At 36.3% G+C, this 17,116-nt stretch overlaps 1 protein-coding gene across 1 annotated transcript; it reads right to left on the reverse strand.

Moving 5' to 3' along the window:
* Positions 1-222: 222 nt before the first annotated feature.
* Positions 223-12,225, reverse strand: LOC121426138 (hydroxylysine kinase-like). The gene is made up of 6 exons (XM_041622310.1): positions 12,119-12,225; positions 6,514-6,672; positions 4,979-5,228; positions 3,913-4,058; positions 2,721-2,907; positions 223-1,192 (listed from the first exon to the last, which is right to left on the reverse strand). Exons 1-6 carry the CDS (start codon positions 12,146-12,148, stop codon positions 642-644), a joined length of 1,323 nt encoding a protein of 440 aa, XP_041478244.1. The 5' UTR covers positions 12,149-12,225; the 3' UTR covers positions 223-641.
* Positions 12,226-17,116: the final 4,891 nt, after the last annotated feature.

The raw sequence follows: 17,116 nt of genomic DNA on the forward strand, positions 1-17,116 counted from the left end.
CACGTATATCGAAGCAATGCAGGTAAGGGGAAATAATATTTTTTTTAACGTATTCAGATATTTATAATTTACATAAAGTATCCCGAATGGCAATTGTTTAAGTGGGGGTGTATGGTGAACATGTGGATTGTAGACATTCACATTGGCAGATTTCACGACTCTTCATGTTCTTTTTTAAGTAGTAATACAAGTTTATTACTAATTTTAACTAAAGGGAATAGTCATGGACTTGGCAAATTAATCCAATATGAATGTGTACAATTGAAAAACTACGAGCTGACAGCAATCCCCTTGTTCACAAGACATCCCACCACGACAATAGCAATCCGGGCACATTTTTATCTCTTTATACATAAATATTTGAATAAGCGATTGATTATGATTGGAGAATTGCAAAAGGGGGAAATGGTAGAATAACCGAAGGCAAGGAAGATATATGAATAGACATGATAGAAAAAAGAGGCCTGTAGAAGACTTTATGAAATAATAGTTATAATGATTAGATGGAACATTTAAATAGCGTTAAATCGGCAAACTTTCAATGTTTCAAAGAGAAATTATCCCACATTATTGGATTTCTTGGGTTTAAAAAACAACTACATGTACGTTTAGACCCATTTATTTTTTTTACTCCACAACAATCAACATCTTTCGTTGTTCTCATTGTTATTGATTTCTTCTTTTTCGATATCACAGACGTCTATAGGTTGCTCTTTGGGAAACTGATTGTAATGCTGGTCATGTTTTCTCCACTGACTATATACATCTTGGGCATCTCGTGCCCAGAAGTCGAAGAGCACTTGCCAGCCTTTCTTTTGGCTACTGAGAATGTAGTCGTTTTGTGGTTGCAGCGAGTGAGTATGTAGACCAATGACGAGGGACTGCGCGAAGCGCGCGGCCACGCAGTAGTACAGAACGCGCCATTCGCATTCCGTGAGTGCGCGTTTCGAAAGGAATCCTGCGAGTCGTATTCCACCGGATTTAACCGGGTCCAGCTGGAGATTTGTACACTGCATCAGGTACATGATGGATATAGCGATATCGTAGACGATACAGGAATACATCATGTGATCAAAGTCGATTATCCCTACCACGTCTCTTTTGATGTCATCTGTGACGTCACTGAAGTTTTCTTCCAGAGACCTATCTCGCACCAGGAGGTTGAATTCACTGAAATCGGAGTGGATCATTCCTTTGAACGATAAAATACAGATTGCTTTTGTATTACTCGCTGCGATACGAAGAAATACGATTTATTATCATTATTAACCAGTATAAGGGTGTCAACAAGCATGAAAGCATATCCTACAAAGAGCCTAAGATTTTTTTTAACATCCATGCAACGCCGAATTAATTGTCAATTATAAAATCTACCATATTTTTAAACATAGTCTATCACGGCAGATTTGGTATTAGAGATAGGACTTTATTTGTGCTTTGATTTTTATGATTAATTAAGACGTGTGGCAGATCTACATACATTTCCTCACCAAGGTATCAGTTATTACACTGAGGTATATCTTTGCTATCCAATGTCAGCTACACTGGCAGCAATGGACAACAGCCCTTCAAAATAAGATATTTCATGGATGACAAAGCAATATCATATTGGTAATTTTTTATGGGTTCTCAACACGTTCTAAATAGGATCTCAGCTAAAAATTCACGGAACATATCAAAAGTAAGTAAGTTTCTCACAGCAACGTATAGAAGATTGAAAAACAGAGGAAATGTATTGTCAGAAATCCTTCACGACAAAGAATAAAAAAAAAGTATTTTAGAACAAAAAAATTATGGATCAAAATGGCAGTTGGTCCTTGATTCTGGACAAACGACGTATTTCCATTTTTTATCAGCTCTGAAACTTTGGACGAAACTGCTTTAAAAGCAGTTTCGTCCAAAGTTTCAGAGCTGATAAAAAAATTCACCGATTTCCGACAAAGACCTCCCAGCTGTTATGGACATTTACAATACATTTACTGTGTTCATGAATCCTCCGAATTTCGCAGTGTGAAAGTCCCTAATCAACGATAATAACCTACACAACGTTGTGACAAGGGCCCTGTCTTACAAAAAGTTGGCAATTGATCGTACGCTTGATTTGTACGATTTATCATACATTGTAGTCGAAGGAATCAATCATGGTAAAAAGTTCTACGATCATTGCTAAGTTTTGTGTTACGGGCCCCCAGGGCCCTGTCTTACAAAGAATTACGATTGATCCGATCAATCTCAACTGTATGGTAATCCATCCATACATTTGCGGCGGAAGCTAAAAAAAATAGGGGGGCCACCTGACATTTTTGGATGGACACAAGGGAAAAAAGCCCCCCCCCCAAAAAAAAAAAATAAATAAATAAAAGGTTATCAACCTATCGCGATTTTTTTGACAAGCAAAAAAAAAGGTCATCAACCTAAATTTTAGGGGGTACCGTTCTTCCCACCTCAAATTTAGGGGGGACAGGTCCCCCCCCCCCCCCCCGCTTCCGCCGCCTATGCATCCATACCATATTTTTTTCTACAGGAAACAATCTTAATCTCCTTAGTAAATAAAGGAAATCACACTGAATCGTCAAGAGATCGAGAATGATGAAAGTATGAATATACATGATATATGCATTTTAGATGTTGACGTTAGTGGCCGTCCATAGTTGTGGTTTATCAGATCAATTGCAACTCTTTGTAAGATGGGGCCCTGGACTTTGACATGTTTAAATTACCTTTCCTCAATTTGTGTTCTATCTTTAAAACCTTTTCTTCAAAGGCATCAATAACATCCTCAATGACCCTCCTCTGGTTGTTATCCTGTAGAACGAAGAGATATTCCCTTAACCTTGGGACATTACTAAGACACCAGATCAGATCCTCACTCCTCCTTATCGACTCAGTTTTGTCAATAGAAATATTCTGCAAGGAAAGACAAACTGTTTGATGACTGTGATGGTTCGAGACGTGAAGTTGAATTACATACACTACAGGAAGAACATCGTGTACCACAGTGTGGTAACAGCGGCGGAATTCACACGATCGGTGTGAATCATATTTCCACACTGGCCACTTATGTGAACACACTGTGAACATGAAATCTGAGGAAGTACACTGCAGATGTGTTTAGAGTGTATTGTCTTCATGATATTAAATTTGAGCATTTTAACTAAATTAACCAACTTCGGAATCACACTTACACATGGTCCACAGTGTGAATACATTATGAGCGCACTGTGTGAAATTTTGTTCTTTCCAACATCAGGGGTTGGGTTTCATTAAGATCAAAAGTACCGGAGCAAAGACCTCTAGCCGAATCTAAAATAGAACTTCGACAAATTATAAATCCACCACTTGTCAGCTGAGAAAAACACAAAACACATATTTGCGGGTTTTGAAATGCTTCTCACAGATCTGAATTCTCTGATGTCACACGTGTTCTTGATTAACAGATTACAAATTCTATTCTTGTAAACTAAATATATTTATATCTGAAAATATTTATATTCAAATAAATAGAGTAGAATTCACTAAGCAAAATGCTGAAAATTTCATCAAAATCGGATAACAAATAACGAAGTTATTGAATTTTAAAGTTTATCAATATTTTGTTAAAACAGTCAAATGCACATCATGAATATTCATTAGGTGGGCTGATGATGTCACATCCCCACTTTTCTTTTTCTTATGTTTTTACATGAAAAAAATAAATGTTTCATTTTTCATACATGTATATTAAATGATGTGTCTCCATTATGTTGAAATAAGTTGCGGCAATAAATAACTAATGCACTTAATCAGTTTTGTCAATCCAATCGTTTTAGTTCTTGGTAGAACAATTTTGAATGAACCTAATACAAAAGAACAAGTGGGGGATATGACATCATCAGCCCATCTATAATGAATATTCATTAAGACATGCCCCACCTGTAGATTGGTAGAAAGTTGGCCCAGTAGTTGTCCTCCTTCGTAGCATATCTTTGGGGTAAGAAGAGGTGCATCCCAAGAAGATTGTCCTGGTATGTACCCCAAGATACGGACTATGAACGAGCCTGTCATGAAGTCTCCAGTTTCTAAATGAAAAGTTTAGAATGCATGTTATTATCTCTAATTATCTGTAAAAGTGCGCCTAAATAGTTCCCCCCCCCCCTGATCTACCATTAAAAAAACATACCTAGAATAAATGTCATGTTGATATGTGACTAAAATTAATATTGGGGCTTGGGGTACCCCTCCCCCCAAAACAACACCATTTGGTTAATTTTTGCAGGGGGGTCTGGTCCAAACATTATATTTCTCCTTTTATACACATCATTGACTCCAGTTTGCTTGAGTCCACGATGGCATGTGTTTTACCTACGTTCAACAGCACCCATCCATGTTCTCAGGACATTCTCCCCTTTTTCTTTTATTTTTCGGGGGGGGGGTGGGGGAAGGGTGGATATAATTTGTCCTATACAAACTATATTTTTTGATAACTTCGAATTTATTTTGTATTATTTCTCTCTCATTTATGTATTTTTTTCTCATTTGATTACATACATCTGTATATGTACATTGTTATTGGTTGTGTTATCTATTTTTTGAGGGGCCCACATTGTACAAGCATTGCTTTTTAGTGGGTCCCTCCATTTCCATCTTAATTTAATTTCTATTGAAAAATAGTATACTTATATTTTAAATCCTCCAATGTGTTGCCCAAATTGTGTAAGTAAGTGTTATTTTTTTCACAACATATGTATTATTATTTTTGTTTCTTTGCAACGGATAAAAATACTTATGTTTATATATGGTATAATTTGTTTTTGTTTGATGGAAGTGAAATAAATAAAATTGAATAAAATTGAATTGAATTATTTACCAACACGCTTATATTTTTCCGCTGATCTGTACAGATCAGTGATTTCGACCAATCATCTTAAAGAGTGTATCAACGTTCATAACTTGGAAGAAGGCATAAAGTTATACTTATTTGCCTCGTTTCATTTAATACCTCTGTGTTTAAACGAGAGCTTCTCCAAGCTCAAATCCTCGCCAGCCGCATTCTGAACAGGCCAGCAACATGGTATCCCATCATTCTTCAGCTTCAGCAGGATTTCGTTCTGCTGTTGGTGCAATATGAAGAGCTGTGATTCTTCCGAATTGGTGAGCTTCAGCACAAACTTCTCAGGGGGGCTCACGGGCTGGTGGTTCGGTCGTCTGGCCTCAATCAAAATGTTTTGGTTGTAGTAGCTGATAAACTCCTTATAAATCAAACACACATATATGAATACACATCGTAATAAATTCATGTATCAGGATGGCGTATATATATATATATATATATATATATATATATATAGGGACTTAATTGGGACATACCCCCCCCCCTTTCCGGTCCTCACAAAAACGTTCGAAGGTTGGATAGTGGAAGGGAAGGGGGGAAAATGGAGAAGTATTTGAATTTCTAAACATATTGTCAAAATCTATCACAATTTTTTTTTAGCGGCAGTTTTTATTAAGAAAGTCATTTTTTGTTCGCTAGCGGCTTTTCAAAAATTTTGCCCCATTCACCATCTTTCTTTATCATAACAAAATACAAAATATCTACAACAAGTTTACCATCAGCCAATCAAAACAATCGATTTCAGTAGCTTTAAACTGTAATTGCAAATTTGTGATTGTATCAAGTTTTGATGAGACGGGTCACGGAGTTTTTTATCACATGCGTCAATTTCGACGACTTGCTGTTATCATCTTCAAACGGCAACTAATAATCAACAAATGATTGTTGGCGCCACATAAAAATGAGATGAGAAGCCCGGATGGAGGCGCCATTGTAGTTGTCACACCAGAGCTATATCATACATTGACTGAAATGTATATCGTATTTCTGTCATCTAGGAATATATATAGATGGAAATTCTAACATTGACAGTTTGGCTCATTAAGTATATGCATTCTTTTTCGAGTATTAAAACACTGCAGTGGCAATAAATCAGGTTTAACTGTTTAACATGATGAAATTCAAACTCGGATCCAGAAGGTGCGGGCTTGCGGGCGCACCCCGTAAAATTTCAACCAAAGAAGAGAGAGAGAGAAAGGAGAAGAAATCGTAGTCGAATAATTCTGTGAACCGCAGTGTCGTCCGTGACTCAAGACAAACGAGATATTTACAGTTTTTCACCAGCTCAATCTCAGGACAATCAAATCTCCCTGTTTACAAATTTCGACTAAGACACCCCCAGGTTTTCATTGTTATTTTAGTTGCATTTCAATGCATTTGATGTGTACAAAGATTGATTGCGCGTAGTGGAGCGAAAATTTCTCCAGGAAATGCAAAACAAATACAGGGGCCGCGGAAGCGGGGGGGGGGCAGGGGGCTTCAGCCCCCGCATTTTTTTCCAAAAACGTGTAAAAAAAACGTAAAAATTACCAAATGATTGTGATTGTTTGCATGGTCAGCCCCCCACTTGTGGCTCAGCTCCCGCCCCCTCCCCACTTTGAAAACCGTTCCGCAGCCCCTGAAATATCTACTATTATTTATACCTTCAAGCAAACGACATCCTGAAAACCGTAGAGTTTGGCGATGAGATTGCATGCTTGTTCAAAAGATAGTTGAGGTTTGATTTGAAGCTGGATGTTACCTTCTGGTATACCATCATACTGCTGAGAATCACTCTCGCCATTGGCTTGATGAATGCTATGCTAGAATGAAAAAAAATACATAATGTTTGTATTGTCCTTTATAAACTCTTTCTTACATAAACATAATGCATGAATATATTCATCATGTTGACTATATTTGAATAGCTTTACATGCTTCGACCAAATTAACACATAGAGTCACATCCCTTTGGGGGTGTCGAATTTTTTTGACGAATTAAATTATTTTTGGTTTGGTTTTATCTACATTTTACGTATATAAGTTGCAGAAATACATAAAACAAAATATACAAACACAAGATACGGATGGATCACTCTATTCAGATACATTGCTATAATGGTTCTGTTCTTCCTCTTGGACCAATCGAAGGAAACTGAGAAATATACACATTAGGCCTATAGAATAATAACAAGTATTAATAATTTTGAATTGGAAACAAAATAAATATTACACATGAACGTATGGTAAACATGGAAGATAAAGTATGTAGATCCCAACTCTCCCCCATTCCCTAAAAGGATATACCTCAAACTCGCCCCCCCCCCCCATTCCGTCAACCAAAAGTTAAACGTTCTCTTTTTTCATCCATTCATCGAGGTTAAATTTAAGAAGCGAGTGTGTTGGGTCTGCAAAGATTAAGTGGAAGACCATTATATATTTCGATCTACGACAAGGAAATGTCCGCATACATGATCCGCAAAATTGTAGCCATGTTATCTATTTGATATTATTGCTCAATAAATATGTTATTGTAAATAAATGCCTCGATTAAGAGGATTAAAAACCAGCACAATCAAGGTATTATTCGATAATTCGTTTTCGTTTTCTGATTTTGAAACGGTAAATGCAAAAAAACTAAATATTGAGTGAAAATTGATCTATTTTCAAGATTTAAATCATTTTTAATATTTTGATTCAAGAATGATTTATGTAAAAACAGGAAAATTTATAACACAAAATTGAATTGAAATTTCATATCCTTCTTCTGTTTCGTGAGGCGAAACAGACAATTGAGCGCGCCTTCTCGTTTCCTTTTCGAAATCAGAAACATGAATTAAGGCCTGGTGGGCGTTTCATAAAGTAAGCTAAGAGCGACTTTACGACGACCGGCATTGGCGGCGGAAGCCAATAAATTTAGGGGGTGTCCACCTGAAATTTTGGGATGGACACATGTAAAAAATAGGACAAGCGCCCCAAAAATTTTTGAGAAGCAAAAAAAAAAAAAAAAAAAGTCATCAACCTAAATTTTAGGGGGGGACAACACACGTGTCAAGGGGGTCCACGTGAATTTAGGGGGGGACGCAGGAAAAAAATTGACAAGCAAAAAAAAAAAAAAAAAAAAAAAAAGGTTATCAAAACAAAATTTAGGGGGGGACCATCCCCCCCACCTAAAATTTAGGGGGGGACACGTCCCCCCCGTCCCCCCCGCTTCCGCCGCCTATGACGACCGGTGATCCTTTGTTGTGGTAACTAGTATTTTCATTGGCAGTGCTTTAGCGCGTAAGAAAGGATCACAAGTCGTTCTTAAAGTCGCTCTTAACTTACGAACAGCTTTATGAAAACGAGCTAATTTAGCTCTTAAAGGGGTGCTCCGGGCTGAAAATAATATGATTTAAACAAATAAGGAAAAATCAGACAAACAGAAAATTTGATTAAAATGGGACAACGAATGACAAAGTTATGGCATTTCAAAGATTTGCATTATTTCGGTGGAACCGTCTGACTAGGAATGTATTCATGAATGATAATAATAATACCGGGCTAAGCTATAGGCGTTCATAGCGCACACAGCTTTTTGAGGAATTACTTCCTACCGGTACCCATTTACCTCACCTGGGTTGAGTGCAGCACATTGTGGATGAGTTTCTTGCTGAAGGAAATTACGCCATAGCTGGGATTCGAACCCACGACCCTCTGTTTCAAAGTCCGAAGACTAATCCACTGGGCCACAACGCTCCACATTCAATGAGCAAATTTATGATGTCATATCCCCACTTGTTCTTTTGTATTTTGTTATATGAAATAAGGTTTATTAAAAAAAATTCTACCAAGAAATAAAAAATGGATGTCAACTGATTTAGTTCATTAGATATTGATTGCTGCAACTTATTTAATTATAGAGGAGATACATTATTCACATATGTATGAAAAAATAATGAAACAATATTATCATTTCATGAGATAACATTGGAAAATGGAAAGTGGAGATGTTACATCATCAGCCCACCTAATGAATATTCATGATGACGTGCGTATAAATATTTTCACAAAATAATGCTCAATTTAAAATTAAATAACTTCATTATTTGTTTTCCGATTTTGACGAAATTTTCAGCATTTTCTCTGTGGATTTTACTCTATTTATTTAGATATGAATATTTTCAGCCCGGCCCAGATTACCCCTTTGAGGAGAGTAAGGTGACTGCACTTTGGAGTGCTGATTTGATTAGTTCAAATTTGAACGAGAAAAATCAGCACTACGAAGCGCAGTCAATATGCACGCTCCCTAAGAGCTAAATTAGTACTTCATTTTTTTAGAATGTTTAAAAAATGTCAATCATTTGCTCGCTCGCAGCTTATAAATTTTACGTGATACGACAGACCCTTCAATATTTTTGGCTCATTACACCCTGTAAATAAATCACTTTTTCTTTGTTTTAAGATAGTGCTCTTTTTCGCTATGCCCCCACCCCCACTTTCAACATTGCTCCGCCGCCCCTGGCAACCCAATTACATCGCTTTGTAATGGAAATGATTCTTATTTTGAGAAATAGCAGTATTTGGCCAGGGGGAATTTATAAAGAAATGAATGTTCTGAATGGGACAAATACAGTGCAGACTTACGAGTAAACACTTATATCACAGTCAAATGGAACCGGTTTTCATTGTATTTTACGTTACTCGAGTTTTGATAAAAGCGACGATTTCTTTTCAAAACTGAGCATTCAACAATAAATTCACTTCAGCTTTCTTCTTTTTCTTTTTTCCCCTCCTTGATCCAGATTGCTATTCATAATGTAGTCTTTTGAAGTTCCAATGAGGTAGAACTGGGCCAAAACAAGTGTCAAGCTTTGATAAAATTCATTCTACGTTTATTTTGCTCGATTGATTTACTTTGCTTCGTGAGGTATACATAATTATAATGACTCAGTCACATTTGCTCTCCGGCGCGGCGGCCGTACGGCGAGTCGAAAACAACCTTGTTATTCATTTTTATTCAAACCACCTTTAAAGCAGCTATTGCCTAATACAAAAAAAAGTAAAAGCTGTTTTCGAGTCGCCGAACGGCCACTGTAGATCAAATGTGACGGAGGTATTAACCATAAAAAATAAAAATAAAATGAAATGGCAAAACGTTTGAACGACAGGTATTTAACATCCAACATTTACTGGAGAAAAGTACGAATAAAATAATGAGGAAAAGTCATGAAAACGGTAAAGAAAAGGGGAGAAACGTATATCATTATTAAAGATTTGCCCATGTTTTAAAGAAAAGAATCTCTCAACTATTGTGGCCAAACAGTAGCTAGTAAGCTTTCTGACTTTCTTTGAACTATGTATTAAAAACATGAAAACCCATATATTGTTCGAAATTTTAGATAGATTCCTAAACTTCATTTTACCGAAATCATTGTTCAAATGATTGTGGGCCCGACAGCCGCTGTACATGCAGCTCCAGATCGACGAGACTATCCCTAACATTGTTGAACGCCAAACAGGGTAGTAGCAATTCCCACTTTAATATATTTTGGTCTGACGCAGCCGGGTATGAACCTCTACTCCCACAACCTAGAGATACGCTTTAAGTGCGACGGGGTCCGTTTCGTAAAAAAAAATCATCAAGGTCGCTGGAAGTAGGGGGCAGAGGGGGGTAGTTACCCCCCCCCCCCCCCATGGAATTGGTGCCGCGCAATGACGAGTTCCCTACCACCCAAGTTCCCCCCTAAAATTACAAGAATAAACCAAATAATAAGCTAGTTTGTAATTCGATTCTGCGCATGATCAGAAGCTTAATTTCGCGTAATCAGAAGAAGGTCACTGGTACTAAAGTGATGATGGTCTAACATTCAATGAGATAAGCACACAGTTTGATGTCTTGATTATTCTTATATTCTTCTGAATTGTGTTTTTTTCATTTGATCCACAAAAACAACAATACGTCCACAAGCGAATGTTATTTCACAGTTGGCTGAGTACATTGTTATAAGAACATGCTAATGCATTCAAATTATAAATGCAACAAAATACCTTCAAAAGGTGTTCATTGGTGTACTATATTCTAATTACCTGGTCTATTCAATTTCTTCATTCTGCTATGCAAGGCATGCTTACATGATATCTTGCTTGAAACCTGCCTGTCTAATTGAAATGAATGAGGTTGTGATCTTTGAGGACAAGAACTGTCTGAAAACATGATTGCTAACGAAATATATCATCACTATGTCACGTATGTGATAAATGCTTTTTTATTTTATTTTTATTTTTTGCATTGTGATTGTGATCTATGAGTGAAGTACTGTCTAAAAACACGATTGCTCATAAGTTTTGTGTTACGGGCCCCATGACATCGTAGTGATATCATATTTCAGTGAAATATGATATCACTATGATGTCATGGGGCCCGTAACACAAAACTTATCATGATCGTAGAACATTTTTCTACGATTGATTCCGTTGACTACAATGTACAATCAATCGTAAAAATCAAGCGAATGATAAATCGCTAACCTTTGTGTTACGGGCCCCCTATAAATACTGTATTTTGATAATCCGAATGGCTGCCATAATATAATAACTACTGTATGTCATGAATATATTTTTTGCTGAATATTACATCAAAATCCATCACAAAAGTAGATTTGTTCATTTTCAAAAAAGGTTCAGGTTCAATTTTTTTTCTCATTTCCATCAAACAAATACAAATCAAATATAATTACAGATCAACTGCAGACAAATTATCTATAAAAAAATGTACAACAAAACTAGTATAGGGGATCCACTAAGAAGCTCTGTTTGTAGAGCGTGGATTATATACCCCTTCTTTCAAGAGCGTTTTGAGGCTCCTGCCAAGCTCTACCCTGTAAAAATATTGGGTAAAACTTTTTCACCACCACTAGGGTAATTATGTGTCCAACCAATTTTGGGCAGTTTGCGAGAGGTAAATTGACCAGAAAGGTTAAAAAAAGAATGGGCAAAATTTTCATCACACTGGATAGATAAATATGCCAAAAAGAAATGCTCAATGTTTGTTGGACACAATTAATTACCCTCATGGAACACTTTAACCTAATCGACCGGTTTTATTCTAATTCTTCTACTGGTGAATACAGTGCAGTCACAGGCCTTTTCCAAGGGGTGGGGTGATTTTTTTGGGGAAAGACAAAAATCACCAATTCCGATGTCAGGCAGTGGTGCTGATTCTCCTATCAGCTGCCTGAGATGATGGTGTCACAAAAAAGAGAGAAGAAACGTATTGTATATACTTACAGAAACTAGAGCTTCGCAACCTGTTGGCATCTTTAAACCGTGATCTGATCACAAGAATGTGAAGAAAGGCGAGGAGACTGCTGCCAATGCATGAATCTCTTTTATTTCGTTTCCATCGTTCATAATAACTATTCAACCTTATCGGGCATAATAAACCTCGACAATGCCACTGGCTTTGGGTCCTCTGACATTTTATCATTCTCCATTATGTAGTGTGTGGGGTCAGTTTATTTCGTAAACAGTGGCCCTTAAAACTGAAAAAGAAGTATAGCATACTTATATTTCCAGCTTAAAGTATCACAAACCATATTAAAGAGAAAACTACCTCAAAATTATATGTTTCTAAAATTTCCAAATCCAAGATGACATCCAGTGCCGCCGTTTGTTTGAAATTAGAATTTTCGTACAACGAATCCGATGTAAGCATTCAATCTCCACAGACTAGAGTCACGTGAAAGAAATTTAAACTTAATTTTTACAATTTCGATACTATTTATTAAGAATGGTGAGTTAATGAGGCTGAGATATCAAATGAAAAATTGCATTTAAAAACAAATTCCCAAAACAAATGAAAATTGGCGATATATTCTTAGCATAACTAAAATAAAATGAAGCTATTGTCTTCAAATATTCAAGAAAAGTGGATAATTGATATGCAATCAAATACTCAATTAGAAGACATCGCCAAGGCATGCAGATTGAAACAGGGTATCATTTCTCTTTGCTAATATCTCAAACTTGAAAACTCAAATTTCAGAAATTTCGCTTTTTTGTTTATGTATTTTCCTTATAGGCTAATAATATGAATATAATGACACCAGTTTCATCTTTTCCACTTTGACAATGGTTGAAAGATGAAATAAATACGCATTTCAAGGTGATGTTGGTAGTAGAAACTGATTTCAATCATGAGTTGTTGTTTTTTGCATTTTTTCTTTTGACAGTCCGGGTGATTTTGTATACTTTGTTATGCCAAAGTTTGCAGGTTTTGGTCACAATTTTCATATACATTGCTATCTATCTGTTTTATTATTACCATAATTATTAGAAAGCAGGGGCGGAAATCTCTCCCAAAAGGTAGGGGGGACAAGGGGGTGGAAAATTCGGACACCCCCCCCCAAAAAAAAAAAAATGTTATCACCCAAAATTTAAGATCATTTTTATTTTATTTTATTTTATTTTATTTATTTCTGCATTCACATCAATATCAGAATTACAAAATACATATATATACAATATTTACAAAGGTAATACATGATTATAACAAAATAATAACAGTCGCATAGTATAAATATTGTAAATAATTTTCGACGAAAATAAATTTGACAAGCAAAAAAAGAAAGAAAAAAAAGGTTATCAGCCCAAAAGTAAGGTCTTCTCGTCCTAAAATACATGTTTTATTTAAAAGAACACAAATAGTAGGGGTACATTTGATATTGTGTCCCCCCCTACTATTTTGAGTAGGAGGGACACGTCCCCCTGGGATTTCCGTCCATGTAAGAAAGGGGATGATTAACAAGAATATGATATGCTTCATTGACCGTATTAGTCACTAATGTTATGCCCCCGTCACACTTATTCGGAATCAGCAGTAATCAAGCAGAAGCTGGAACGAAACAAATATTCAAAAAATCTAGAAATTTTTGAGAGGAACTTATTTCTTCACCAAACTGCAGTTGAAATTCAGTAAATTGACCAGGTGAATCATCAAACACTAGTCAAAATGAACCGCAATGGAGTCAGATTGATAATTCGTGCTACATTCTTGGACATTCTCGGCGCATTCTAAATATTCTGACTGCATTCGAAATATTTTTGTCATTTCTTTTGGCCGTCCCGAAGGTTTTGATCATGTTCAAAACATTCGAGGGGTAAGTTTCGAACGGTGTTCGAAGTAGATTTAAATGACCAACTGGTGGTCAAACAATAGTCCTTTCATTCAGGCCAATTCTGCTTGATTCGGAATAAGTGTAATGGGGGTATAATAATTTGCTCAGAGACAGAGGGCGATTATGCCAGAATGTATTACACCAGCGCTTCTCAACCTTTTTTTTTTTACTCGAGGACCACTTTGACTCTCAGATTTTTTTCGAGGCCCACCTACCAAAATTTTAAGAAAGCGATATGACTACTTGTCTCGACTCAAAGATAGACAATGATTATAATAAGCATATAAGTGCGAATGAATTTCAGTAGCCCGGCCTTTGAGCCCCTCCTCTAAACATAAACAACCATTACAACATAACTTAATAACAAGAATGCTGACTACCTTCAACATTCCACACACATTGCTTTAATATGGCTTTGCATCACTGCCAGGCATGATGAATCCAAATTTAATGTATTCAGGATCATATTCTCTTACAGTTACATTCAGAGATTTTTCAATTTGTTTCCTCCCTCGCAGTTTTTAAATCGTTTTAAAAAGGTCAATTTTGATGAAAATATGTTTTCGTGAATTTTGAACACAAAGCCATGAAGCACGTTCGAAACGAACAATTCAAGAATTGCATTCGCAAAGGTCCGGTAAATGGGCGACAATTAAATAAATTCTACACAATATGCACACATGATGAGGTTCACATCAAGTTAGATCAAGGAGGTTTAAATGAGAAGGAGTAACAGCAAACAAAATCCCTTTGAACAAGCTTCGAAGCCATCAGCAGAAAGTATGACAGTCAGGCATGCACTTTGCTCAACATCTCTTTCAATTGTGTAGACAAATTGTGTAGACAAATGATTCCCGCGTGACTCCGCAGCTATATCATATATAAAGGGAAATATGCTATTGTGATGATAATTACTTTTTCGCCGCATCTGGTTTGGTTATGTGTAGTACATAATTCGGAGGCATGCGAAAATAAACTATGCAATATGTCCTGAAATATGACTCAAATTTCCTCGAATGGGCATGCGCGGGCACTCATCTGGCATATATAATAGTCCATCGACCACATTTGAAATTTTCATTTGCCGCAAACGATCGGTAAAAAGTGTTAAAATCTGGTTTCAGTATCAAATTCTTACTTTTTCCACTAATTAACGGTAAATTGATATAATCTGGGCAAATATCTCAGCGTAATAGTGCTTGGCTATTCAATTGGTGATTTGTCATGCGTACAAATTTCTGTTTGTTCATTAATATTAAAGATGGAAAATTGATCCAAATGGATATTCGTAAAATTTTACTTCGGATTTCTTCACTGAAACTGGCGGCTTCGAAGGCGGACATCAAAAAGGTCTTAACTGCCGTTCTTTCTTTTCTGCTTCTTTAGAAATGAACAGCTGCTTGAATAAATTTGTTGCTTGTTAATGGAACTCCAGTCATAGAAACTTCTTGAGATTACATCCCGGGGGCCACTTACATTGACGAGTGGATACCATGCGCGACCAAAAAAAAAACACGTAAAAAGGATGTCCTTTTCATGATAGGGCACGTAACGAACGTGATAAGGGTGTCAAAAACACAAAAATAATGAAAAAAGGGTATCTATTTCGCCAGGAAAATTACGTGTTAAGGGTAGAATTTGCGGGGATGATAAAACAAAATTAAAATGTTTCATAAAGGATGTCCTTTTTGCCCCAACACTTCGTGTTTAGAGTCCGATTTGCGCGAGGTGCCTGGGGTCGTACTAAACCAAATAAGGTAAAGCCGACGACCGAAGGACCCGTAACAATAAAACATTCCTGTAACATTCATGTACTTGTTTAGGGGTTCATTTTGAGGAATATTTGCCAAGAGTATCGTTTGTTTCCAAAACTTGTAAAGAGTAGGGTTTCACACGCCAATACTTGTTAAAGGACAAGTCCATCCCAACAAAAACTTATTTGAATAAAAAGAGAAAAATTCAACAAGCATAATACTGAAAATTTCATCAAAATCAGATGTAAAATAAGAAAGTTATGACATTTCAAAGTTTCGCTTATTTTTAACAAAATTGAACGAGCCAGTTACATCCAAATGAGAGAGTCGATGATCTCACTCACTCATTATTTCTTTTCTTTTTTATTGTTTGAATTATGAAATATTTTGATTTTCTCGTCATTGTCATGTGAAATGAGGTTTCATTCCTCCCTGAACACGTGGAATTCCATTATTTTAACATTTTGTGCTCCAGGCAAGGAAGTCCTAATTGTCAAATTCGTAAAAATGGAAATATTGTATAATTCAAACAATAAAAAACAAAAGAAATAGTGAGTGAGTGACATCATCGACTCTCTCATTTGGATGTAACTGGCTCGTTCATATAACTATTTTGTTAAAAATAAGCGAAACTTTTAAATGTCATAACTTTCTTATTTTACATCCAATTTTGATGAAATTTTCAGCATTGTGCTTGTCTGATTTTTCTCTATTGATTCAAATCAATATTTTTCTGAGGTGGACTTGACCTTTAAGGGGTGCTTTTTCAGAATATGGAAATTACGTGTTTAGGGTGCTTTTCGAGACCCCATGGTCGCGCATGGTATCCACTCGTGAATGGAAGTGCCCCCCCCGGGGGATTACATGACTTGCCGTTCAGTCAGGGGCGGATTCAGCTTTCGCCAATAGGGGGGGCCGAAAAATATTTTTATCAACATTTTTCTCGATTGGCCGCTATAATCTGATTTTTCAGGGGGTAATCCTAACAAAAGAATGAAGTTTTAAGTATATGTTAGATTTCATTGTTATAAACAATTTAAGGTATCTCATGTGGTCTTGATATATAATGCGAGAGCTAAAGTTCTTTGATATTTTATGTCCTTAGATTCTGAGCATTTTTTATAATCATGAACAAAGATAAGTATCCAACTAAACAATGCGAGCGCGAACGGTGCGAGCCGAAATTTTATTAGAGTAACGTGAAAAGGGACTCAACTAGGACTGTTTTTAGTGATTAATGAACAGGATACAAGTATCACCAATTAAATAATGAGAGTGCGAAGCGCGAGCTCAAAATTTTTTATATTCCGACCTGAAAACTGGACAGCTAGTCTAAGCGCGTTTTTATAAAAATA

Source organism: Lytechinus variegatus, chromosome 13 (assembly GCF_018143015.1).
Source record: "Lytechinus variegatus isolate NC3 chromosome 13, Lvar_3.0, whole genome shotgun sequence".
Taxonomy (NCBI): Eukaryota; Metazoa; Echinodermata; class Echinoidea; order Temnopleuroida; family Toxopneustidae; genus Lytechinus; species Lytechinus variegatus.